This window comes from Vanacampus margaritifer, chromosome 11, assembly GCF_051991255.1.
Source record: "Vanacampus margaritifer isolate UIUO_Vmar chromosome 11, RoL_Vmar_1.0, whole genome shotgun sequence".
In the NCBI taxonomy this organism is placed as follows: Eukaryota; Metazoa; Chordata; class Actinopteri; order Syngnathiformes; family Syngnathidae; genus Vanacampus; species Vanacampus margaritifer.
In genome coordinates, this window is record NC_135442.1 from 9153498 (window position 1) to 9181170 (window position 27673).

General features: G+C 37.4%; 2 protein-coding genes across 2 annotated transcripts; one reads left to right on the forward strand and one right to left on the reverse strand.

Annotated features, from left to right (window-relative positions):
- Window positions 1-240: 240 nt before the first annotated feature.
- On the reverse strand, window positions 241-26175 carry LOC144060890 (general transcription factor IIF subunit 2-like). The gene is made up of 8 exons (XM_077580813.1): window positions 25929-26175; window positions 25619-25692; window positions 25495-25513; window positions 24959-25103; window positions 4763-4844; window positions 2174-2273; window positions 1937-2080; window positions 241-500 (listed from the first exon to the last, which is right to left on the reverse strand). The coding sequence occupies exons 1-8, from the start codon at window positions 25992-25994 to the stop codon at window positions 363-365; spliced, it is 768 nt and encodes a 255-aa protein (XP_077436939.1). The 5' UTR covers window positions 25995-26175; the 3' UTR covers window positions 241-362.
- On the forward strand, window positions 13394-15334 carry kctd4 (potassium channel tetramerization domain containing 4). Its single transcript, XM_077580812.1, has one exon. The coding sequence runs from the start codon at window positions 13602-13604 to the stop codon at window positions 14376-14378; it is 777 nt and encodes a 258-aa protein (XP_077436938.1). The 5' UTR covers window positions 13394-13601; the 3' UTR covers window positions 14379-15334.
- Window positions 26176-27673: the final 1498 nt, after the last annotated feature.

A 27673-nucleotide genomic window follows, 5' to 3' on the forward strand; every position in this document is an offset into this window, starting at 1 on the left:
TTCAGATCAGTGACGTATTTTCACTTTCATTTCATTTTCTTAATTGCTGCCCGCGACAAGCGTTGCATCTGCTTTTAACCGTACACGTATCTGGTTTGGGTGCGGTCATACAGTCGTTTTAAATTTTAAAATCCAACGCAGCATGTTTCCACTACCTCACGTGGTGTTCTGTAAACGTGGCTAACGGGGGTCCACAGTTGCTATTGGAACGGTGAAAGAACGCCACAGCAAAAATGGAAATTAACTTTACTGGACTCCCCAGGCTTTTATTGACAGTAATAAAGACAACCAGCATAACTTAAGTAACTGTGTCACGCTGGCGAAGAAGAAAAAACAAACAAACAAAAAACTTGGGAGTGAAGTTAGGCCGTCTGCATCTCCTCTTCCTCCTCCTCAGCTGACTGGTAGTGTCTGTACTCTGCTTTCAGCTCCCACGTGCTTTTGTGGGCGCCTTTGCTGTTGTATGTACCGATATCCCTCATGATCTCTTTCAGGTAGGTCTACGTGACATTGCATAAACATGCTTTTATTTCAAAGACCGAGTAGAAAATAAACTGTTTGGATTCCAGCATGACTGAGATATTTAACATACAAATGGCCAAACAATGGTTGCAAATCATTTTATGAGGCCCATAAAAATAGCAACAAAATGCTTTTATTAGTGATTGTTTATTAAAAAAATAATAAAAACTATAAACTATTGATGTTACAATTTCCTAAAACGAGGAAAAATTGTGATTGAGGAAAAGCAGCCAAATCCACCCGTTTGTATCCATCGCAGGGGGCGGCCATTTTGCCACTAGATGTTCACTTGGAAATGACTTTAAAGTTACTCAGGTAAGGACTAATCACAGTTCCCCTCTGTTCCGAGTTTGGTCATGTGACATTCAAACTAAGCCGTGATTGGTCATTACCTGAGCCTTGAGCAACTTTGATGTTATTTTCAGCCAATGACAAAATGGCAGCCTCCTCAGATGGATAAAAGCGGGTGGGGTTTTGCTGCTTAATTCATCATCCACAAACACAATATTGATCATAACATTGTGTTTAGACTAGTGGGGCCTGCGTAGAACATATTGTAAAGAAAATGTTGGGGTTGTCTTCCCTTTTAAAACAATGGTACATCATTAACTGTGATGTAACATTAAACCCCGAGTGATTATACAGTTCAATTTTCACCTAAGAAAATTATTTTTTACTGCAAATTATGTACCCATACCAGCGAGGTATGGTGATAAAAAAAAATAATTAAATGCCTTTTAACAATTATTTTTTAAAATTATTTTTATTATTATTATTATTATTTATTATTTTTTTTAAGAGCTCAGTACTAGATATCAATTATAAGGCTAAACCTCTAAAAGATTTGAAGTGAAAGGACAGAACACTGGCCTAGTCCATAAACAGCCACAAGGTGTCACTGTGGCGCTTGGAGAGCCTTTGCCGAGCATCTCCACGCTGATGAGAGCGGCAAGACTTTTTTTGACAATGGGCATTTTTCGGTTTACTTCAGTTCAGTTAATTGGAGTGCTAGCCAAGTGCTTTGGGAGAGGAACGGTACGGTGGCGTGGAGTGTATTGCGGCGTTTGTCTCCCACTCAAGCCACATGGTTACGCAATCAGATGCAATCAGAGTGAGCGGAGGACCTCAAGGTCTCATCAGCACCTACACGTTGCGGTTCTCTCTGCTCGCTGGAACAAATCCACCGTTATCGATGCAGCCCATATGTGCGTGCGTGTGTGTGTGCGTGTGTGCAAAAAGAAAGAACTGGCCCAAATTGTAGCCACAGCAGATAGTGTGAACAAGCACAAACGTCATGCTGTGGGCGATTGCTGCAAATGTAACAAAGCAAGGTGGATAGTGGGCAGGTGTATTGTTTGTTTTGTTTGTTGCGCTGTTCCCGGCAACGGCGTTCGCGCTCGCGTGTTTAGCTCACCACAGGTTGCTTGGTGATGTCCACCAGGTCTTTTATGTTGTAGTACTGATGCTTCTCAAAGGCAGAAAAGAGCATGTCCAACACCACCTGTCGCTCAGCTCTCACCATCTTCCCTTCGGACTTCTTCTTCTTTTCATGCTCCACCTGGTAAACAATACCGGAGGTCACCCGCTGGCGTTGCGTCGAGGCGTACGGAACGCTGACATTTGACAGGCGTGGGAGAAACGGAGCGCTAACGTTGAAGTCGTGGTTGGCTACGGGCTTGAAGACGGTTGTGATGGCTCGCTCCAGCTGCTGTGACAAACGCTGAGGCTTCAACGACTCCTTCATTTGAACCCTGACGTGCACAAATGAAAGCAGATTTGCTTATGAATAAATACATCTGACTATTAACAGTCTTGACAGCATAATTGGTGGCAGTCTTGAGCTTGTGTTTTAACAAATAATTAATAAACAGCTTGAAGCCTTTTTTTTTTAAAGATTAATTAGTATTTTTATCAGCCAAATTGCTACTTGTTGTAAGTTGAGTCATTAAGAAAGTGTATTGCAGTCACTTGAAAAAAACAACAACAACAAAAAACTCCTGTTTTTCTGACTGTTTTTTTGGGGGGTACTTTGTTTTTGTGCGTGTAATTTATTTTTGTCTGTTTTTCTGAATATTCTTTTCTGATTTACTCAATATTTTTTCTGTCATAAAAAAAAAATCTGAAAAACAAGAAAAAAATATTCAGAAAAATAGGGGAACAAATTATTAAAAAAAAAAACAGTAAAAAAAAATATTTTGAGCACCCCCCCACCCCCACCTTTGAACTCCCAAGTGACTTGCTGCAGGTTCGCTAATGGTGGACACTTTCCCGCATACAATATATTTCCGTAGAAACTTAACTTACATGCTCCACAAAACTATAAACCTAGTTTACATTACAATGATAGTATACAGTAAAAAATAAAATAAAATTTTATAAAATATAAAATTATAATATAATTATAATGTATTCTATTTATTATTATATATATTATATTATAAATGTAATAAATTGTATTTTTTTATGACAGAAAAAACACAAATCTAAAAACAAAAAACAAAGCTCCCCCCAAAAAAATTGTCAGAAAAACAGGAGTTTTTTTCCCTATTGAATGTAATAATGCTTCTGTAATCAACCACCAAAAAAAAAAAAAAGAAAAATAAAGTGAGAATTTATTATGCTTGATTTTTAACTAAATTGTAGCGTGCCGGTTTTCCATTTTGAAATGTAATTCACATACTTAACTCTTTGACTGCCAGACGTTTTCAGAAAAGGGATGCCGTGGGTGCCAGCCGATTTAAGCATTTTGACTGATCTCTCAAGGTCCACAGAAAATTATGTGTTTGGACTATGGAACCACACATACTACCAAATGAAAGATTGAACTCTCATCTTTCATCAGAAAAAAATGTTTGTTTCTACCTTATTCCGTTTTTCAGTAATCAACAATAGAAAATGGTTAGTTTCACCTCTGTTTTGAAACAAACGTCTTTTAACGTCTTTGGCACTCCTCCATAGGATTTTACTGAACGTTATTTAACGTTTTTGGCAGTCAAAGAGTTAAAAGTATCTCCAGTAAACACGACAATTCTTTCTTATTCCTTATTTGCCGTGATGAAGGGACATTTGTTGGACAGCTCACTGTGTACTAAAATGCGGCCATCTGTAATGTCTGACCAGCATCCAAAACCAAATGATCAGTGCAGAATTTGAACAGATTCGGTCGCCGCCGCCACCACCATCTCCAACCATTCTTATCAACGAATTCATGGAAGACACACAAATGGTCTGAAACAACAAAATCAAAAGGCATTGGACTGCATTGTCATCGCACATCTGCCAGTGATACAGTTGCTATAGTGATACCAGACGCAATTTTCAGTAGATGTTTTTCTACTTGGCAAGATAATTTTTTTTAGCTTGTAGTCAACACTAGGTGAATTAAAATCTACTTAAAAATATCAGTTTTTTAAATTTTTTTTATAGTGTGGGCATTGTGACCAAGGTGATGTCCTTAGGATCAGGTAGCCGTGCATTGACTGTTTTGGGGTTCAGAAATGAGGGGGAAATTTAGGAAACAAAAAAAGACTATCATATTGTATTCCTGTTGTTAATTGTTCTGTAATGTTGAGGAGCTAGTCACAATAATAAAAGACAATCTACATAGACAGAAATAATTAACAGCATTTGCTCTTGCCGAATCAAGCTTAATGTTAATTTAATTTTTTTTTTGAATCTGTAAGCACCATAGGACAATTACAACCACACAATTTCTGTTGGTTAAAATGTGAATTCCATGTACATTTTGCGTAATTATTTTTATTTGTGTAAATTTGTTGTTTGTATGTGAGTTCATCCACTATGTTAAAGTAAGTTTTGGCATTCCTGACAATTTTTTTTATTATGTATGACTAATGTTGATCAGGAGGCTTAAAAAAAAAAAAAAAAAAAATTTAAAAAAAAAAAAAAATATATATATATATATATATATATATATATATATATATATATATATATAGCTATTATTTCAAACATGGGTTCAACGATGGGTTTTTAGTGTTTTTTTTTAAAATATATATAGAGTTGAATATTTTTATCAGCTTTATTATCTCCGTCTAAAATCCCATCTGCATTGTTGTGTTGTGGCATGTTTTGGTGCCAATATCACACATGGGAGATCTCTGCAATTGACTTGTTAAACTGAGAAGTGTGAATTAATTTTTTTTTGTCACTTGCCTATCTTTCGTCATATTTGTGTGTCCACATCAGTTGTGGCTACAACATTTCACAGTTCGCTCACTTCTTTAGCTTCATGTAGTTGTCTGTGACGACGGGCCTGCATTCCGCTCTGTGCACCACCATCCCCTCCAGACTGAGTTCCTCTGTAAAACAAAGAAGATGCACGGCGCATCATGATTCGCTGAACATTACATTTGTGTCTTTATGGAAAAACAACGTGATTATCAACTTGTCACAAAGCTTTGCTCCAGTAAATGCACTTCTGTTTCTTTGCGATTCGCTGCTGGTATTGATTTGGGAACATTACATTCAGGCACCAGCTGTGCATTCAGCGCCAAAAAAATAATGACCATGGTGCAACAAGGCAACCGTAACAGAATGCGCACTAGAGTGCTGCGGCGAGGTAAGTGGCTGTACAAATTAGGACGATGCAATTACGGGATATTGCTTGCACATTTTAATACAAAATACGATACTGTGTTGAAAGCAGCATTGTGTAAGCACGGCATTCTGATGAACTCATTCACTACCAGCCATTTTCACTGAAGCAACCCCCTTCGCTCCCGGCTGTTTTACTGGATTTTGACAAGGCCCACGGAATATTGGATTCTATTGCTATAAAAACATGGAACCCACCAAAAGAAAGATTAGAGTTTCTTCTTTCATCAGGAAAAAAAAAAGTATACTTGGATCTGTTTCCGTTTTGCAGCAATTACCATTAGAATATAGCTGAGTTTCATCATTATTCACAAATCTGTTTAAAATGGCCCTGGCTGATCTCTTATACTCTGCTGCCATCTACTGGTCGTTTTTGTAATAACTACCAATGCTTTAAGTGACTTCTTCAGGTCAGAAGCTGCCTTCTGTATGCTCTAGCATATGTATATATATATATATATATATATATATATATATATATATATATACACATTTTTTTGGGGGGGGACTATGGCAATATTTAAAATAGAACGTTTTTATATGTTTTTGGGAGCAAATGAGTTAATATTGTGTTTATGGAATATGGCTGAAGCAGCAAAATCCTCTTGCTTTTATCCATCTCAGGGGGCGGACATTTTGCCACTTGGCGTCCACTAAAATGACATCAAAAGTTCATTGGTCGTTACCTGAGCCTAGAGCAGCTGTGATGTCATTTTCAGTGGACACAAAGCGGCAAAAAAACAACAAACAAAAAAAACCCTGACTAGTCTAGAAAAAAATGAACATGTCATTTGCGAAATCTTAAGAGTAAATGTAATCAACAGTAGTGGAAAAATGGTGTGAGGAAAATGGTAACCGCTAGTAACCTAACAGTGAGCTTCCACATCCTGCTGCCTTCCTAAAGCTTATTACAGCACATCTTGCCAATCCTAAATGAACTCTCTCGGGAAATAGAGCCCAGCTGTTTGCGGGTTTCAATACTGCCTCCAACAACAACAAGCACATTGCAAGATGAATGTGCCTTACTAATTTACTATGCTTATTGGAGTTTTAAATGGTTTCTTCAGGGGGAAAAAAACAAAACAATTGAAAGTCATGTTGTTGTAATGACAACTGCTTGGTGATTGATGTGCTCTTATTAGTCATTGTTTGTATGTGGACACGCACTGTTTTGTGAGAACATTTTACACTCCTCAGTTGAGTGAGATGCTCAAAAGGGCTGCAGGAGGTCCAGATGACCTGCGGAGGAGACGGAATCCTCTGACGTGTGAATGAGTTGACTACGCAGGGATTCGTGCCAACGTCGCCCTGTCGCAAAATTCAAAATGTGTGTGGGCAAGCGGGGGGGGGAAAGAGAAAGGAAAGTGTGAAGCGTGACGTCTTCTCGGCGTTCTGTGACGATGGTGTCACAGCAGGATCCCCTGGCGGAACATGCCAACTGTTACCAGATTGCTCTTTTGTGTTTATGACTGATAATATCATCGTTGTTCTGTGAAAAAATCTTAAGTCCTTAAAAAAATAAAAATAAAAAGTTTTTGGGATGTCTGCATTCATCAGTGTCATCCCATAAAAATGACTAAAATGTCATTAAAAAAAACAGAACGGTGAAAATATAATAATTCTTATTTTATTAGTGCGCAATATTTTTGCTTCTACACCAAAATAATCATAATTCAGACTTCATTAAGAACGGTTCGAACGATTCAATCTTGACAAGCTTGAATGTGCATGTACCGATAATTTCAATACTACAGAATTGTATGCATTTATGCACCGTGCATTTCATTATCTTGACGATAATACATTAAATTATGGTCCAAATGATGTTCAAATAAATGGCATGATGATGAAGCTAAATAATGTGGTGTTTAGTATTTAAATATTCAATGATTATTTTTATTGTTGATACTCCATAATGGACATACAAAGGAATTAAAATTCTGTTCCTCTCTTTTAACTTTATTGCGTAGATTTTTTTTTACACCTCTCCCGTATGTGACCAATTAAATTGATCCTTGCTTTTCATCCAAAAACTTACGTTTCCCTTTTTTTTTTGTAAGATTCAATTTATTAGATAAATAGCCTAGCATTTTTGGTTTCAAGTATTTACTCTTTGACAGAGCGATGCACTGCTTTGTAGAATGAGCAAAAAACTATTGATTGATCTTGTTGAGGCCTCTGATCCTCATCATTCAGGGAAGGAAGGTGAAAATGGATGAAGGACTGACTGCAAGTCCAATCAATAAAAGAGACAGATAACACCGAGATCTCCCTCAGGCGTTCAGAGGTTCTTCAGTGTGTGGCTGCCTGGAGACATTCTTCAGTGAAAAGTATTTTTGATTGACTTTTTTTAAAAAAAAAAATTTCAAGACTTCTGTTGAATCTGTTCAGCCAGAAATTCAAACGATTGGTTTGAAGGAATTGTTTAAAGCGGTGTTGAACAGAGCAACAGAAAGCAATGAATGCTGCTGAGGCTTAAGGCAGACAGACCATAAGCTTTAAACTACAGTACTAATGCAATTCTCACCACAAAGCCCATAATTAACAGTGTGTGAATGTGTCAAAATAAATAACTACTTCTGCTCCGCCACAAGCCAGATGGTTACTCTTCAGACTCAAAATGGCTGCACCTAGCTGTTGTAGTGACTCAGCGGGTAATCAGGAGCGGCTACGCATATGCTCGCTACACACGTTCGTTCGCCGAGTTCACATTTGTTGGCTGAAAAGACGCTTGTGGCTTGCGAGCAGTGTCATTTGATTGAAATCGCAGCCTTGAATCATTTAGTGCAGGTGCAATCGCTTTGGTCGCCATAGCAACCGCCACATGCTGTCCCAACTTCATGTGTCACGATAAGTTCAAACAAATTACAGTCGGTGTGTTTGGAATATGGAGGCCATTAACATTTGGGTCGCAGTAGAAGTCCGAGAGGCAGACCATTAAAGGAAATGAAACACATGCCAGCAAACAGACGCTAAAACGACACCCACGTACAACATGTGTGGACGTAAGTTAACAACTGAAAATCAAATGTTTGGTAGGTGGAGGGGCCCACAGAGAGACGATCTCAAGGCTTCAGTGTGGGGGAGGAACTCTTGAGATTTACAAAAGAGTGCATCCAGCATGTAGGCTTCACTATATAAAAAAAATAAAAATTGTTTTGGCCAACAGAAACTTCAGACAAACAGAATGGGTTCCAGGTAAGCGTTTTTTTCTTCTTCCAAATTTGGATCTGGTCCATGGTTTCACTGTCAAAAACTTGCTTGTGCAGTTTTTTAAGTAATATTTAGACAGGAAATGCATAAAAACAGTTAAGTTGTGTTTAATATACACTGAAAATTCTTTACCGAGCAAGTGTTTAAAGAGATACTTGACTCATTGAGACATTTTCAGCAGTAAAAAGTTAATATCTTGTCCAGAATGAATTTGATTACTTCATTAGTTTTCATGTACAATGAATACCTTTAAAAACGAAATTTTCCACTTGCTGTCAATTTAAGATGACATCACCCGTGCTCAAGAAACAGGTAACAACCAATCATGGGTCAGTTTGCTGACCAAACTCAGAAAACAGGTCTGCCATGACCTCCGCCATCTTTACCTACTTCCTCAGCACGGGTGATGTCATCTTCAGTTGACAGCAAGTGGAATTTTTTTTGGGGGGGGATTAATCGGACATGAAAAATAATGATGCTATCAAATTAATTTGGGACAAAATATGAACTTTTTCCTAGGGGTGTCAAAATGAGTGTGTTCATTTTGAGTTAATTTAAAGTTCCTTTACTTACTGGGGAAATTTCCGCAACGCAGCAGACATGTCCATGTGAAAAATTCACAGGAATACATTTAATAATAATGCATATATTTGGGGAGACTGGGGTCAAATTTTATTTTACAATTTTTAAAATGTGCAGAATTTCACAAGTTACTTCATGTTGAAGATGGCTCCCAAAACATATAAATACGTTCTATTTTAAATAGTACCAGTGTCCCAAAAACATATTTATACATTTTTTAATGTTTTTTATGCTAGAGCATACATAAGGCTTTGATGCAGCCTCTGAACTGAAGAGAACAGTTAAAGCAATGGTAGTTATTACAAAAAAACGGCCAGCAGGTGGCAGCAGAGCATAAGAGATCAACCAGGACCATGATGAAAAAAGCTGTTTTCTTCACAGTTTTAAACAGATTTGTGATTATTGATGAAACGTAGCTATATTCCAATGCTATTTGCGGCAAACCGGAAACAGATAGAAATATACTTTTTTTTCCTAATGAAAAAAAGAGACTAATCTTTCTTTTCATAGATTCCAAGTTTTTATAGCAAGAGAACACAAATTTCTGTGAGCCTTGCAAAAATCGGTCAAAAGCCAGAAAAACAGCCGGGAGCGAAGGGGGTTGCTTCAGTGAAAATGGGAGTTTTATGTTAACAAGAGTATGAAACTTACGGCAAAAATTATTGTACATTTAGAACAGATATAAAATGTATGATTAATTGTGAGTTATATAGCGCTATAGAAGTCATGCGATTATTTATGATTAAACAAAATGAACACCCTTACTTTTTGCTGCTGAAAATGAGTCAAGTATCCCTTTAAACGAAATGAACTACCGTCCCCTAACATTTTTGCTGATAGGTAGATATATTGTCAAAGGTCTTGTGACACGCTGAAGTCTCACACAATGGCGGCTTCAACTCTTGACATTCTGTATGAGAGCGTATTAGAGTTGCATTTCTGCAGATAAAAAGAGAGCATTTACACAATCTTTAAGGGTCTAGTTGAATGGAGGATGAGAGGAGTGAAGACAATAGCGCAGAAGAGAGACGGATGCGAGGGAGAGAAGGTTAGCCGTCCACCCCCTCACACTCAACTCGTACCTCCATCTGTTTCAAGGCCCTATGCTTGCAGCTCTGACCTTCCTAATGTTTCACACAACAAACAGCAGGCCGCCCACCGAGCCTCCATCAGTCTCTAGCCTTCCGCTCCCCATCCATCAAATTCAAGGATTGATGTCTCCCCGTGCAACATTCTACATAGACGCATGTTTAAACACTAAGCAACTGTGTTGTGTTTTTGTTGTTAATTGCCAAGTGGTCTCATTACAGTTTAAAACAATGCTAGGTGTATGAAATGTAGCAATTAGTTTTCTGAACATCCTCACAAAGCCCCAAAGACACACAATCAATACAGTAGTAATCAAAATAGATTACTTCTGTGCCATCGTTTACTTACCCTGGAGGCACATTTCATTCTGCGCGTCATCCTTTCATCGTCCCTTTCCTTCCTCGCCATTATCTCGGACATCTACCAGGACAGTTCTCCGTGTACATGAGAAGAGTTAATGATATGGTTTGCTTTAAATAGACACCAGCCATGCTTGATGGCAGACGCTCTGGACTTGTTGGAATGCAAATTGACGAGCGCGTCATTTATTTGCCGTTTTGTTACTGACAGCTCTGGCAGATCGGACCTACTTTCTCCATGAGGAATAGAAAGAAAAAAAGAAAGCTATAGTACAGTAATGTGTGAAATTTGTACTCATTTACACACACACACAAAAAAAAGTAAATAAAATAGAATATTAAAAGATTTTACATATCACTGTCGTGTAAAAACCTCACATGTCCAATTTGGGTCAATTCAATTATTATTGTTTTTTTTTAAAATTTAATAGCAAATTGATACTGTTGGTCAGTCCCAATGAGGGTTGGTTATTAAAAAAAAATTAAATACTGACCAATCTGAAGTGTGGGAAACAGCTTGGTCTTTTTAAAGATGCAATGTTAATGACTCATAGATGTTTATGACGACAACATGGAAGCAAATTGCATGTGTGCAACTTGCTGATTGGCACTCTAAATATAATTTTTCTATTAGAGCTCATCAGCCCAGAGGCTGCTTCATTAAAGAAATGTATTGATTCTAGGGATGCATGATAATGCTATTGCGAATGCCGATACTTTCGAGTCCTACTATAATTCTAACATGTACACATACATTGAAACATTGTGTAAAGCACCGAGATATATATATATATATATATATAATATATATATAATATATATATAATATATATATATATAATATATATAATATATATATATATATAATATATATATATATAATATATATATATATATAATATATAATTTTTTTTTTTTTTTTTGACATGAAGAAAAACAACATAAAATGTGGTCACCTATTCAGAAAATAAGTTAATATCGCATTTAAGTTGCAGTTTTTTTTTGTTACATATTTGCTACCAAGTAATGATGTTTTCGATGAGTTTCTTTATCATTCAAATTTACCTTCCTGACACCTGGTAAGCCGGGCCCATTAAATGATGTACACAAGTAGACTTCTCTGCAAAAAAAAAAAAAAAAAAAAAAGGCTTCTGCAATGTATAAAGACGAGACTGACAGCTCTGGGCTCATAGAGGACCCTATTTTAAGTGGTTGCCATGCCAGCTTCACAGCAGTCAGTGACTCCATGTTTCACCAGCAGCTCTTACTGCTCCTTAATGAATTATTCACCACCTTAAAGAGGGAAGGAGCATCCTTTTCTGCAGCATTTTGGGAAATTTAATTCATCCATCTCCAACAGCAAAAAAAACACAGGCTGGCAGTTTTGTTTTTTTTTTTGCAAATAATGAGCATTCTCGATAGGCTATTTTAATGAAAAGGAGGCAGAAGGCACAGTCTAACTAACCACAGTCCAACCTGCTACATTTGGCTTGTTTGTAATTCTGATTGAGTGTGGTTGATAATGACTCCACTAATTGCTTATGATTAGAAAACCACCACAGAGACAGACACACACACGCATGAATGTGTTGATATGCAGCATTTCACATTAATCATAACTTCAGTCACTGTATTTTAGGAAAAGTAGTGTGTAATTTTTGAGTTAATTGAAAGTTCCTTTAATGTCACAAATTTTTCAATGCACGATTAATGAGCTCCACTTACTTGGAGAAGCCTGTACTGGGGGAATTCATTCATTTACAATTTCAAAAATGTGCACAATTTCACAAGTTATTTAATATTAAAGATTAGATAGCTCTTAATATGAAAAGAAAAATGCACGGAGCTGTCACCAACGTCTTACAAATGCAGTTATGCCATCTAGTGGCAGAAAAATGACCTCAACACAAGTCAATATCACACTCGTTTGTAACTGTACATCTTTTTAATTTTAACTCAATTTAATGAATTATTACGAAATATCTATCAATCACGAAAGATGCAGCCATATTTTTATTAGTTTAACATTTTCTTCACTTTTATATTAACAAGCGTATGAAAAACATTATATTGTACATTTAGAACAGATATATAATTTGTGATTAATCAGGAGTTAACTATTGAAGTCATGCAATTAATTATGATTAAAAAAAAATTATCGCCTGACACCCGTACTGTATTTAAATGTTTACATCATCAGCACATCGTCGTCTATACGGCACCACTGACTACCTGCTTTCCCAAGAATCAAAGATTTGTGCTTAGTAGCCACTACGTTTTTTTGCCTTTTGTGAGATCAATTGGCCAACAAAAACAGACTATGAGAAAAATCCAGTTTTTAGTGTATGGTACACACAGAATACATACCCTTCTGTGAAAATCCGTTTCAGGTTTTGATTGCAGATTATCATTATTTTGCCCCATGTAGGATCATCTGTCACACAAGAGTATGCAGGAGATCGATCCAATAGTAACATTATTGTATTACGATTTGGTTCTGAAGCTCTTTGTAACTGGACCTCAAATCACATTTATAGTCCTCCATAGACAGCCGCCATCAAGCCAAACAACACAAACAAGCGCACGCTCACAGGCACGATTCGCTGCCAAAGAAACAGAGCCTTGTGTTATTGGGTGCCAGAAAGAAAATACGTATTAACATAAAAACATTTTTGTTGCATTGCAATTAGCGGTGAATAAACTGGCATTACACAAAGCTGAGGACAAACAACTCTGTAAGCCCTTTTACATATATACTTCCAATTTCATTTGGTGAAAGGGTGTGAATGTGTAAATGTGTGTATGTGCGCGCGCTAATTGCTAGAGCTTAGTTCTGCATCTCTTGGGAGTGAAAAACAGACTGTGGAGTTCATACCCCTCTCCTATCATACTCTTTTTCTTTTTTTTTTTTAACCCTCGCTGAATGCGATGCTGTCTGCCCACCCACTCACGACGAGGGAGGGTGCGAGAGAGAGGTAGGGAGGGATTAAAGAGACCCTTTCTCTTTTCAACGGCCAGTCCACGGGAGCTCCTCCGCTTTGACAGGACTCAGCCGCTCACTATTACACACTTTGAAACATATTGGCGATCGCTACAGAATAGATCAGAGACTCGTTATCTCATCAGGAAAGAAAAAGACGACAACTCATCTGAGCTGGCACGCATGCACACGCGCCAGCTCTGAGGAGGCTGGGTCGAAGCCGGAGAGGGTATCTGAGAATGGAATGGAACCTCAGAAGAATGGAAAGTGAACTGAGACACATCAACCCCGACCTGCTGCAGCCCAGCAAGAGCTTCAAGAAGCCCACATCAGGCACCATCACAATCAACGTCGGGGGCTTCCTGTACACCGCTCACCGGACCACCCTGGCCAAGCACCAGGGTACCTTTCTGGAAGAGTTGGCCAATGGTAAGAAACCCGTCCAGCACATGGATTCCATGGGAAACCCGTTCATCGACAGGGACGGTCCGGTTTTCCGCCATGTGCTCAACTACCTCCGAACCGGAGAGCTGCAGCTACCCGACGACTTCCGAGAGGCGGGGCTCCTCCGGCGAGAGGCCGACTTTTACCGGCTGGTTGAACTTGTGGAAGCCGTGGCTGAGTGGGAAAGTCACCGGGCTGCCCAGCGGGAGCCGGCCTTTTTGGAGGTGACGGATAGCCACGAGAGGTCGCAAGGCCTCAAGGTGTATTGCAGTGATCCCACCTTCATCGACAAGGTCAAAGGTCGGCTGGTGCAGATCTCCAAGAGCCGCCTGGATGGCTTTCCGGAAGAGTTTGAGGTGTCGTCCAACGTGATCCAGTTCAGACATTTCATCAAGTCGGAGCCAGGCTCGCGGCTGGTACTGAAGGAGGACAGCACATTCTTGTGCACGCTTGACTGCCTGAAACTGGAGACGGTGATGTTAGCCTTGAGATCTGGCTTCAGGCTGGTCACCAGCCTAGACAGCAGCAAAGGCTCTGTGGTGGCAGCCGAAGCCCTGCATTTTGTCAAATAGGCCGAGGGGGAGAAAAAAAAAAGAAAAGAAACAGTGCCTGATTCCATTTCCACTCCTCCAACATTTGATTTTGGCTTGAAGGTGTTGTAATATGTGTTGAGCTGTGATTCGTTATTAGTGGGAAAATAAAAGAACAAGACGAGTGTGTTTTCACGTGGTGTTCATAATGTATATTCAAAAATGGATTGCACAACATTGGCTCACAATCAATGTGCCATCATCAGCAGGAATATTTTCTTTGTACTGCCAGTCCTCGTGCATTTTAAAGATCTAGGCTAATTTGACCATTAGCCCTAGCAACCCATCACAGCTCAGCTTCAGAAAGCAGGAGAGCTGTGATTGGTCGTTGCCTGAGCCCTGAGCAACTGTGATGTCATTTTCAGTCGATAGCAAGTCACAAAATAAAATGTCTGAATTTTGCTTCGTAACTCATATTCCACAAATGTAATAGTAATCAGTGGGGTCACATTAACCATATTTTGGTCAAGAACTGTTTAACGTTGACTTACACTTTAAAGAGTTGAGATTAGTCCCCGCAAGTGTAGTGAAGACAACAAAGTGAAATTCTCAACAACGGATAGCTTCGCCAGTGGTTTCTTTGTACATTTACTAGTTCTGCTGCCCTCAAACCTAACCATGACATGCACCATTCAGCTTTTACTACAGTGTGTGTGTGTGTGTGTGTTGCAATGCAATGTGTGTACTGCACAAATAGGTTGACATCCTAATCAGAACCAGCATCTGCTTCTCTCTTTTCATTGCATCAAGCTGAGTTTAGCGCAAACAACTGTGACTGTTGTAAGGGCTTTGAATCGGGCTTTGAATCGAGCATGATGCATTTATATGTGCACTCAATAAATTTGGTGTCGGCGCTGCGAGTCTCCGTGTAGTCAGTGCATCAATCATGACTGTGTGAATATTTTATGAATAAAATTATAGTGAAACCCCGGTGGCAAGTGGATGTTTTTGTATCTTTGTACATGGGGATTGTAATATTGCTGTATTTTCCACTCACAAAAAAACTATAATAATGAGACTCAAAGTCTGCATTTAATGTGCAAAAGCACTGAAACACAAAAAGTTTCAGTAAAGCAAGTAACTGTCAACCACCAAGAAAGGTACTTTGTAAATTTACCAAAACTAAATTACATTGCATTGACTTATAGTGACAATCAGTGAATACAATTATAGCTCTCTGAATTGTAGTTTAATCGAACACACATTTTAAAGTGTGTCAGATTGTGCACACACTCCACCCAACTCAAACAAACGAACAAACAAACAGCATACTGTTTGAGTTCTGGGCTGGTCCAGAGCTCAAAACTACACAAGTAGGCATTCAGGGTTGTCAAGGTAAAGACAGAGACACTTTTCTCCTTTTAGTGCACCACCGTCAACACGATTTTCCAAGTTGTTTTAGCAAGTAAAATGATCACATGGAGTAAAGGGTCTTAACCCTGGAGAACCCACGGGGTCAAATTTGGCCCCTATAAATTCTGCTACTCAAATAACAAAGACCTTTTTTATTTATTTACAAATTTAACTTCAAAAGTCCAGCGTGCCACTTCTGACCCCTGCATGGGGCCATCTAGTGGACGAATATTGCACTTACATAAGCCAGAGTGGTGGTGACAAGATGGCTAAAATGCAACAAATAAAACAAAAAAATTATATTGTTCAATGTAGCTGTGTATTTGATTGATTATTTTCTTAAATTCTAAATAGTTTACTGACAGTTTTTGTTATTCAGATTTTTCGAAATGATACCCCGAAATCCCAAAGGGTCAAATTTCGCCCTAATCCTAAATTAGGGAATAAATTGAAAAAGACATTGAAAAAAACATATATTTTGGTGTTTAGTGAACTTATAGCAGTCATTTAATGTATAATTCATAATTTTCCAAAGAAGAAAAGGGTTCTTGGGTCCTCCAGGGTTAAAATGGTCTGAAGAGTTACTTTTGAGGCTTCCTTTAGTATTCAATTTCTTCAAACTGTTTCATTGTCATACATAGCACTTTTATATTGCTGGTTCTCAAAAATGACAAAATATGTTGGTGTGTCCACAAACATTGGTGACAAAAAGTTATCAATTAAATTAGCAATCATATTTTTAATTATATGCTACATAATACAAAGTTCCTGAAACCATTAAAAAGACACTTTAAAGCCACACTAGCTTGCTGCCATAATAGTGCAACTCAACCGGTAGCAGTCCTAAGGGAGAGAAGATCTGGTATCCAGAAAATAGGCCAATCATCCTCTTCCCTCAAGGAGAAACACTTTTTATCTGGCTGCATGTCACTATAGTGTACTATTAAGAAAATGGCACACAATTACCCCATACACTAAGTAGTGCAATGCAATATGAAAATATACCTGCCAAAGTGCCCCATTATACATAATTCAAGTAGGTCCTTCTCTTATTATGACATTGGCTGCGGAAGCACATATTATTACAAAGATAATTTGTTATTGATATGTCTCGAGATTGTGGTCACTGGCTATTGCACACCATTTACAGCCGTCAAACTCCCTGAAAATGTCACAACAGAAAAATCATGTCCCACATAATTACAAGTTGGGAAAACAAAATGTCTGACGAGCAACTTCAATACACAAAAGGAACTAAAGAAGTATCATGAAAGCTTTAAAAAAATATCAACCATTTTAGTGTTCAAAAAAAAAGAATCTAAGTGGCCTAAAATTTAAGAATTGCATACGAGGTCTTCTCTCTTTTTCAACTAGCACCCAAGAAATGTTGAGCATGTTTATTTGGTGAAAATAATTTGGTGGTTCGCGTATAAAACGGATACGGGACATGGCATTTTGCTTTGGTTTTTGATATACGATGATAAATTAATGTCATTCATTAAATTAAATTATGTCAGATTTGTATGATTGTGGTTCTGCAAGTTTTTTTTTTGTCTTTAGCATTTTTCTCCCCAATTCATCGATTAACACATCAAGTCTATACGACAGCTGTCAAACAATAAAAAAAAAAAAAAAATCAGATTAATCACATCTTACAATTTTGATAAATCACGATTAATCGCTTAATTAAAAAGACATTGTTTTTTTAAATCAACGTTTTTGACCCGCCAAATTTAAACATTTAATGTTATGAGGATGTCTTTTTTTTATTTTTATTTTTTATTCACTGCACATGCCCATCTTCCTCTTTTTCTAATCAGTTAATTACTTGCATAATTTAAAATGGGGGAAAAATGACTGAATAGTTTGACATGGACAAATGTTCTATACTTAATATGATTAAAAACATGCAACATGTAAACAAACACTTAACAGCCTTTCCACCTGCCCGTCCTACTGTGACAAGCCCCCACCCAACCCACCACACTTGCACCATCTGTGGTGACTGAAACCACCTCCATCAGCAGGCAACGCCCTGAAGCCCCTTCATGATTCATACAGCCACATCAACCTCTAACATCCTGACTTGCAGTAGAACTCATTCAATGTAAAACATCCACACGGAAATCAAACGGCAAATATTTTTGGTGGTTGATTAAAAACATGGACATTTTTTTTTAGACACTCGCTGAACCTGGACTGTTCTCATTTCAGCAACAAGCAATTATAAGTTATGCTTCATGCATTTTTAACGGTGGTTACTGCTATACTAATTGCAAGGTCACATGATTCATGCATCTTCAAAGGCAGCTTTGGATGAAGTGAGCGAGAAGAAGACAGATAAATGATGGAGGCGAACAAATAGTCCGGTTTTTCACCTGTTGCTGGGCAAACGCAATTCCTACATTTCCATCATCATCCCCTCTAGCACACCCCCCCGTCCCTTTGTCATCAGACCTCAGCCATGTGCCGACTCTCCGCTAGAAATGACTAACATACCTCAGATTCTTATCTGATAGGTCCAGAAACAGAAGTCACGGCAAAGGGGAGAAGGTAGAAGGTAATGAAGAGGAAGACGTGAGGATTGCCAAGGACATTCCACGTTCGGATCAGAAGAACAAGGGAGGATGGTTGTAAAGGGATATTAAAAAAAAAAAAAAAAAAAAAGACATCCATTCATCGGTAATGGAATCACATTGTCAGGAGGCTTGGGAGATTTCCACCCATTTCACAGATGTAAAATGCTTTTCCTCAAGTTGGGGGTTGTAAATTGTAAAAAAAAAAAAAAAAGGGACAATAAATAGTTATGCACAACTTCATCAGCCTATTGAATCATAATTAAATCGAATCGATATCGATACCCCCCCCCATGAGATTATTTTATTTATTTTCGCAAGCTCACTGTTGCCACGACAACAATCTGGACACGCTAATAACGCAATTAAACTGCACTTAACTGTATTGTATGTTCCATCGTACAGTGTAAACAATTAGTAAATGATCAACCTAATGAATGCAATGTGAAGAACAAGCATAAAACGGCCATATTGTTTCAGTCAACAATACTTAATTTCAAACAATTGGTAACAATTACTACTACACGTATTTCACTTTTTTAATCAGCCTTTTCTTAATAATGGACAAATAAAATAAAAGCCTCTCTTTTTTTCTCTTTTTTTTTTTTTGAACTATGACTAACTGTAAGCTGCTGTCTTACACCACATCTATGAACAAAGCACAGTAAGCAGAATGATTCATACAGCCTGTTGCATTTTCAATAGCTCCATTGAGGATGTTTGAACATCACGCCGTGTTGAATTGTCAACCCAAACCATTAATGACAAATGGAAGACAGAAACTCTCTCCAGTGAAAACCTGACTAGACTAAGCCTAGGTTAAGAGAAGCCTTTGTTTTAACCATTGAGCAAAATTGTCCGACACGACACAATAAAAAAAACAACAACATATGGTTACTACTAACTGGCTTATATTTTGAATTGAAGAATGCATGTTCATAGACAAGGATGTGTACTACAAGTAGCTACATTTTGCTTTTGAGTCACTATTTATGGTTATGTGCAAATGCCCAAGACTAAGACTAAATTACTTTTCAATCTAGTGGCATCGGTCAACTCACCTACTGAATTTTAAATATACGTGTGTTCAGGAGCCGACCCCAAAAATAAATAAACTAAAATAATGACATTAAGAAGGACTTGTATCAAAAGATTCAGGCAACAGTGTCACACAACTTTTTTGTTATTCTTTTCATGTCATACGACTCTTGTGTGGGAGCAAAGCAGGTGGGAGGCAAATCTTTTGTGCATAAATGACAATGCATATTAAATTTGGCCACTTAGACGGCGGCTGAGTCACAATCCTATGTTCACCTTGGACAAAACAATCATGGCAAAGATTAAAAGAACCAAATTTTCAGTAGGCAATATATATATATATATATATATATATATATATATATATATATATATATATATATATATATATATATATATATATATATATATATATATATATAATTTAATCACATATGACATACTGTATATAATATTTCAAATCTATCACAGTTAAAGACGGAGAATTTTCTGCCAATGGAGCTCAAGTATTAACAAAGCAAGGTTGAACATGCAAATATAGAATTATGAGCTGCACTCTGGAAATGGATGAATATGAATCCAATGTATCCCCCCCAGATGAATTATAATCATTTTAAATATGGAAATGAAACGTGTGAGAAAATTTGATTTTATCATTACACCAAAACGTTTCCTATGCCAATGCAGGGAAATGTACCGGATTAAACTAAAAGATAAGCAAATTGCAGTACATTTCCAGGCAAATTCATAAAAAATAATTGTCATGCTGTCCCAGAAAAGGAAGTTACTAAAGTGGTGAAAATACTCGTGAGGTCTGAACTTTGAAGGTGAACTAGAAAGCCTAATAATAAATCAGTAGTGCAAGCCTTATTCTAATATCTTAAGTACAGCACTTTTTTTATGACAACAGTCCAGTCACGTCAGACGTAACTACTGTACAACAACAATGAAAGGCGACAGTTTAGTGTCTACCTGGGTGTCGATTTATGATGCTATTTAACTATAATTCATGCTGTCCGGGTGCTGCTTCATCAAGTGAAAATACAATTCTGTCTGGCACCATCAACTGAACAGTAATTTAGGAGTTGCACTTAGTAAGGAATTCTATGGATAAGACGGCAATAATTGAAAGGAAGCAACATTTTTAAATGACACTAGACACTGGATAAAGTATTTAATGTAATTCTTAAAGAGCATGAACAACTCTTATGATTGTGTTTATTCAATTTATTTAAGCTTCAAAAGACTGCTTCGGTTCTTTCTGTGAGAACCAAAGAACCCTACATTTAATAACTCTGCATGATACTACTTACTGTATGTCATGCAAAAGTAACCAATAATACTAAACATTTCGAGCCAGTAGTTGGCGGTGTAACACAAAGTGGCAACATGCGACTGTACATGATCATGCTGACGGCTTGCTAAAAATAAATAAATAAAGGTTTTTTTTTTAAGGACAGACGTAGGGCGGTTGTCACTGTGACTGTAAAGCACCGAAAATGTCAAAGAACTATTGATTCTCATTGAAGCAAATATAGCTTGGTATCCCGTCATTGTGCTGGTCCTCCTACTCACACATTATCATATTTGCAATGGATGTGATGTGAATGCGCAAAGACAGGATGTAACGCTATGTAACGCTATTATCCGCACTGTGATCGCATATTCAGTATATATGCAGTATGTTTTCAGTCAACTAAACAAACCTAAAAAAATATAAAAAAAAATACACTAAAGGGTTATATTTTATGATTGATGACGTGCAAGCCTATTTTCAGCCACTCGGCAGGCATTACTGGTAAGGGTTGTCTTTTGCATAAAAAAGGGGTATATTTTTGGAGCATGTATAAGGGTTATATTTATTTTACATTCATATTTTTAAAAAAAATCTAAAACCTGTTCAAATGCTATAGTTTTGGAATATAAAAAGATGAGACCACAACAAACTTTTTCTTCTATCATTGTTAGAACTTATTTTAACAAAAAAAAAAAAAAGTGTGGTTGCATAAGTGTACACACCCTCATACCTGAAAGTGTAGATGTTCAGAAATAACTCAAACTCATTTAAAGTGCCTCTAATTAACCCCAAATAAACTTCCAATTTTACTAAGCTTTTTCTGACATTTATTTTGCTTTCCAGCAGAAGCCTGGAGCTTTTGCGCCAACACTGAAAATGATTTACAACTGTCCATAAACTGTTCCACCTTGTCTAACTAGGGCGCCAGTTCTAGCTGTAGAAAAAAACGCCCAAAACTGCTTCTCGTATGGGTTTTTTTGGGCAATGGCCAAAAAGCTCAACTTCGGGTTCACTGAACAATAAAGAAATCTCCCAAACACGTGGGAAAATGTGAAAACACCTCAAAACCGTATCTAAAAAAAAAACCTGGAGGCACAATAGGATAAAGAGATTCATGGATGAGAACTTACAAAGGATTGAAGGTTTTGCCTTATTATACCGGGTTAGGACCGTCTTAGCCTTAAGTAACAGAGCATTGCTTTACAGTTGCCCTTCTCTGTTCTCTGCACACTTCTGTGGCACCGAGGCCTGTTGCTTAGCAACTTCTTGATCAATACCATCTCTTTGCCAGAACGAAACATGAGGAACCGAAGGAAACAGTGAAGTTCCTTTTAGCACAAAAAGTACAAAAGCCAAGTCAGACACCATTCGTGTATTTATCCGTCACTGATGGTTGCCATTAGCAACCTCTTACCATTGTTGCCTGAATGAAACACTTGCATTACATGGGCGGTGGCGTGCAGTGTGAAATGTGGGGATTACTGTGCAAAGACAGAGGTTGATTGAATCTTCTAAGGTCGGAGACAACGAGAATTGGGTTCAAGTTGGGGATAAAAGGGGTAAAATTGTCATTTGTTAGGCTTCATTATGGAAACCCACAAAGCAGCTGGTAACATCTCGGTAACAAGACAACATTTGAGTCTGCAGAGATTTCAACACTTGATGGCCACATGCCAGCATTTCACATGTATGTGTAAAATGGGGCCTCAAAACCACTGAGAGCTCAAATGGTTGGACAATTTGACAAAGAATTTCAGGGGAAATATGCCTTCCCGTCAAATCTTTAACTTCTGCATTACTGTTTTCAAATGTCAATATTACATTAAAGCATTTCCTATGGGCTACGGTGAATAAAAAATTAATGATGCCATAAATTTGATGCATGAATCAATTCAATGAATGCTGACACTGTGCAATAAAATATATTGAATTGTGGCTTTGAGAGAGCCAATTCCATCCTTTAAATGGAGTGTCACGAGTGTGCGTCCACTTCAGGTTGTTGTCATGGCGACAGTGAGCTAAAATATAGAACTTGCCAGCATTGAGAAAAAAATTAAAAAAGAGACAAAAGGACCAATAATTTTTTTTTTTTTTTTAAAGCGTGATCGCAACCATAGTTGTGGAAAAAACATTTTGGGATGCTAGTGTTGCGAATACGAAAGTTTTAAAAACACATTTAGCATCCGCTAACGCAAGATAAGATTATGCACTTTTGTTTGGCAGTTATTCTTCTATTGTTTGGGCCACTGACAGCGACTGTTGGCAGACGCACTTTGAGATTATTTTGTGTCCATTTTTTTTTACGCTGCTTTACGTCCGTCACATCTTTTCATTAATATGACGCCGCGTCTTTGCTCCTGTCTCATGATGAATTTTGACTGAGCATCTATCATGTGAGAAAGCCAAGAACGTACAGTGCTGAAAAGGCTTTAGAGCTTCCGCTACATTTATATTTCAGATCCACCTAGGGGTGCACGTTTTACCAGTACTACAGAAGTACCGTGATACCTCGCTGTCAAAAATTCAATAAGCGAAAAGATATACAGTATGGGTACTTAAGTCTATAGAGCAATGGTTGTCTTGTTAATGTACAAATTTGAATGGAAAATGGAGCAAATCAGGACGTAAACAAAATATAATTGTATTCACTATGACAAAGACAATGTATCAAGAATCAGTAAAAATATCACTATGTGCACCTAAGAGGTGCGTATGTGTGTGAGAAAGTGATCAAGAAAGGGACTTGTAAAGTGAGTGGGAGTACAGTGACATACTGCACACCTTACTGTGGGCAAGTGATGTCGTAGCTAAGCAGTGGCCAGGAAAACACAATAAAAAAAAAAAAAAACATTAGATCTCAGAGGAAATGATCCAAATTTTTGTTTCCATTGTATTTTTACAATACTGTTGCCACTTAATTAAAAAGACAGCTTTTTACATATTCAGAGCCACATATGAAAAATCTGCATAAGTCTACGTTGGATCTTTTTTTTTTTTTAATGGGCTGTAATGTTTTTTTTTAAATGTATTTATGAACACAACCAAAAAGTGCCGAAAAAAACTTGCACAGGAACAGCGATCCATTATCACATGTAGGTGGTATTAATGTGGAATGCAAGAGTGGGTGCATTTAATGTGCTCGAGGGCGGTGAAAGCATAAATCTTCTAGTGCAGGGTGCTTCCTGGTAAAGAAAGGCTTTACTTCCATTTTCAGCAGTTTTAAAATAACATTCAGCGAGTTGGGCAGAAATATGACTGAAGAGGAATTAAAGCAATCGCATACAGAAATTGACATTACTGTAGTTCTTGTTGTCATCGCCACTGTCTGCTTTTCTGTGTAGTGGATGCATCATGATCATTTAACACGACATTACTGTCAGGGAGGAACACTATTCGCGATTCCACTTTGAAATTAATAAAGAAGAAAACACTATCTGTTGGGCTGAAATAAAACATGATGATACATAAATACCCCATATTTAATTTTATTCTTCATGTTAATTTTTATTTAATCATTTCTTTCTGAAATTCAGTGCTCCAAAATTTCTGGACTGAGCTGTAGTGAAAATACAGAAAAGAACCTAATTCTATTTACGCATGGGTAAGTGTACTCTGTATTTCTTGCTGTGTCCTCTAGCAGAGGACAGAACATAATTTAGTTTATAAGCGCCTTGGTTTGTCTGTAGCGCCCCCCCCCCCCCACCCCCCATCTATGCTGCTAAATGAGGAAATTAGAGAAATGTGCTCCAGTTTCACTCAGTTAATTTAAATGGAATCTGCTTGGTTATTTACAAAGTCATAGATCCGCAAACTGGTTCCTACAAGAGGAAAACCTTTACAAGCATGACAAAGATTACCGGTATGTTTTATTTTCTACTTGGTAGGTAGCATAGCTGCTGTTGTGAAATTTTCACACAAAAAAAGTGAATTTTTTCAAATAACTTTGTTTAAAAATATATATATTTTTACAACATTTTATAAACCAAACCAAAGAAAATGTAGTGATTCACTGAAATAACCTGAAACCTCACATTATAGTTGCAACTATTTTTATGCTCTCATGCAAATCTCTCAGCAGTATGGCACAATAAGCCTGCCAGCGGAACAGCCTACAAATGTAAATCAACCTACCATCAGTATTCTCGTGGATTTTGCAGTGAAATCATAACTGAATATATTAACTTATTCTTAAAAAAAAAAAAATGTAGGACTAGCTTCTTTTTGTGAATGAATCAGATTTGAGATATACTTGTGTATAGAACATTTAAGTAAAATGTGTTCTCAACACCAAATCTGACCTTTATCACCCTGGCTGAAGACAGCCATGGTCTGTCCACCAAGTGAGTTCATGGTGAAGGGATGCTCTCTGGGGACCTGCAGAGGTGAATCGTTTTCTCCAACAGTACCGATAGCCGTCAGCTCTTCATTCAGGCTGAAACAAACCTGACCAAAACAATAACAAAAATAATGCATACATAAGTAAAATATGAGAATATAAAATTTACCACGCATACACAACTATTTAGGTTTAGTTAAAAAAAAACATTTTGAGGGGGGTTCAAATGCAGAGTAGTAGGGCAAGGGTGAGCTCAAGGGCTACATAAATTTTTTAAAACAGTCGAGGCAGATAGCCACCCTACACAGATGGGGTGCATTCAGAAATCCACTCAGAGGGCCCTCTGCTACACTCTAGTCTGGACTGAACTGAGAGTGTTGTTGAAATGTGCTGTTAATCACACACACACAAAAAAGCTGTATAATAGTTCATATTCAAGAATATGTGTGATTATATAAATGGGATTTTAGTCCAGTGCTTTAACTGGATATGTCTCACCTGAGTTTTTCCTTGCTTCCTAAATGGTGATGAGAAACAGACAAGAGTCAATGGAGAACAAAGACAAAGGGTAATAAAAGTAAAAAAGCAATGCAAATTAATTACTCAACTAAGCCATACATACTTTCCAATGGTAATCTTCCCCACCTCTCCCTTCTCTGTTGCTTTGTCCCACTGTTGAGCTAAATACTTGGGAACCTGTTGAAAAGGCAGAGGAGTCAGCTCCCCCCTGAAGTCAGTTTTTTGTTTTGTTTTTATCATTTTTAAACATGCCTACCAATAATTGTACTTCTTTTATTTTGGCTTACATGTAAATATGCGGTATCGACAGCTTGCTAATTGCAAGGTACGCTATTGACGGTTCCGTGTGTAAAGTAGATTTAAAGAAATGAATGAATAAATCACAATTTTTTATCAATTGCAGGTGAACAAACCTTAACAAGCCACACGCCTTTGCTTTGTTTAGCTCCAGTGAGATTAACTTCACCCGTTGCTGACATATTTGAAGTCTAACGTGGACAGGTCGGTACAGGAAAAAAATAAACCAAACAAGTGGGATTTAATTTCGATCGATTTGGGTGGAAATTTTCTGACCGGAACCTCCAATTTAAGACAACCGGTTGTTTCTTTCAAAACAAAAGCTACCTAACATGTGAAGCAAAGCTGCTTCATATAAAACACTGTTACTGTGTGTTCGTGTTCCTGAATTCCAAATATAATAATAATAATAAAAATAACATTAATAATAATAATAATAATGTATTTTATGCTATAATAGGATAGGCTATGAATCAGCGCAACTCAACGGTAAATTATAAACCATTTATGATCATTTATTTGAAAAATACTTTGTGAATCCTTACATAACTCCAAATCATAAAAGAGCAGAAGATAACCACACAAACGTTATTACTGAATTTCAAAGAACAGAATAAACAAACAAAAACACGTACATAGCAATGATTTAAAGGCACATTCGCTGCTTGTTTCCTTAGTGACACTTAACTATACAGAAAATATGGTAACACGCTAAACCACATGAGTCACGGTACCGCCACTGTATTTTTATTTGCATTAAAAATAGCAGGAGACGCCCCTACAGTACGCTTGGCCCAGTCTACAGGATTTCTTTCACAGAGACTTAGCACCACCTAGTGGATAAATTGCAGTTCTGCACCATGCTTCTGCATCAGTATTTCTAACAGGAGTTCTTAGCCCCTGCCTGAGCTTCAATGTCATACAGTGTATTTATTGTATTCAACAGGTTTGATCAGAGATACATAGCGACTGTAAAAGTCACAGGAAGGTATAGAAGTTGACATCCTTGAAATGGTATTTGGTATATTCACGGGTCAAACAATTGTGAATGTTCAGCTCTTTGTTGTAGAACAGTAAATTGTTCAATAAGAATGAGAACAGAATCGGAAACATTGAGCAGTTGGTCAAATTAATGGTCACCTGTAAAGATTATGCTACAGTATAGTGCATTTAGGTTCATTCTGAAATTTTACCCAAAAGCTGTAACTTTTTTGAGTACTAACAACATAGATTGTATACACCTACACCTGGAATAATTATAATTGTGCTTTTTGTTTTGTCATCACATAAATGGACATTCATACCTACAGTATTTTATTTGTACAATGTCTTGCTGGCGTTATGAATGAGAGACATAAAAAAAAATTGGGGAAAATGTCAAGGACATGCTCCCTCCAAACTCATCAGCTGGTTGAAACCTTCATAAATCCCTTTTCATCGCAAATAAAATTAACTTGGCACCAACTAACTGGAGGTATTGGTTTTCCCTTCCAGGCAAGGTCTTATTTCACAAAGAGTGCAACTATATTTGAGGGCAATAGCCCCAGAATGAAAGATGAGCTTTCAACATAAGTGTAGACCTTAAGCTTATAACCATTACAATATTTTCATAACCTATTCAAGCAGCTGACTCACTGCAAGGATCATTAGCCCAGAAACTGACATTCTTTCGCATTGATATAATATTAATCAAGATTCTAACTGCATGGATTTCTCCAATGAGTTGAGGGTCTGTTGCCATAGCAGCAACCATCTGCAAGATAGTCTTTAAAGTAGGAGTACAAGGACATCCGCCAAGATTTTTTTTTAGACCTGTTGTTTTGCATTTTATAATTTACATTCTACCATGCATATAAAATAT

Coding starts and splice junctions, on each gene's coding strand:
- kctd4 (XM_077580812.1), top strand. CDS start 13,602: ATGGAATGGAACCTCAGAAGAATGGAAAGTGAACTGAGACACATCAAC.
- LOC144060890 (XM_077580813.1), bottom strand. CDS start 25,994: ATGTCAGCAACGGGTGAAGTTAATCTCACTGGAGCTAAACAAAGCAAA. Junction 25,693..25,928: donor AAGGCGTGTGGCTTGTTAAG/GTTTGTTCACCT, acceptor CCTTTTCAACAG/GTTCCCAAGTATTTAGCTCA. Junction 2,274..4,762: donor AACTACATGAAGCTAAAGAA/GTGAGCGAACTG, acceptor TGTGCACGTCAG/GGTTCAAATGAAGGAGTCGT.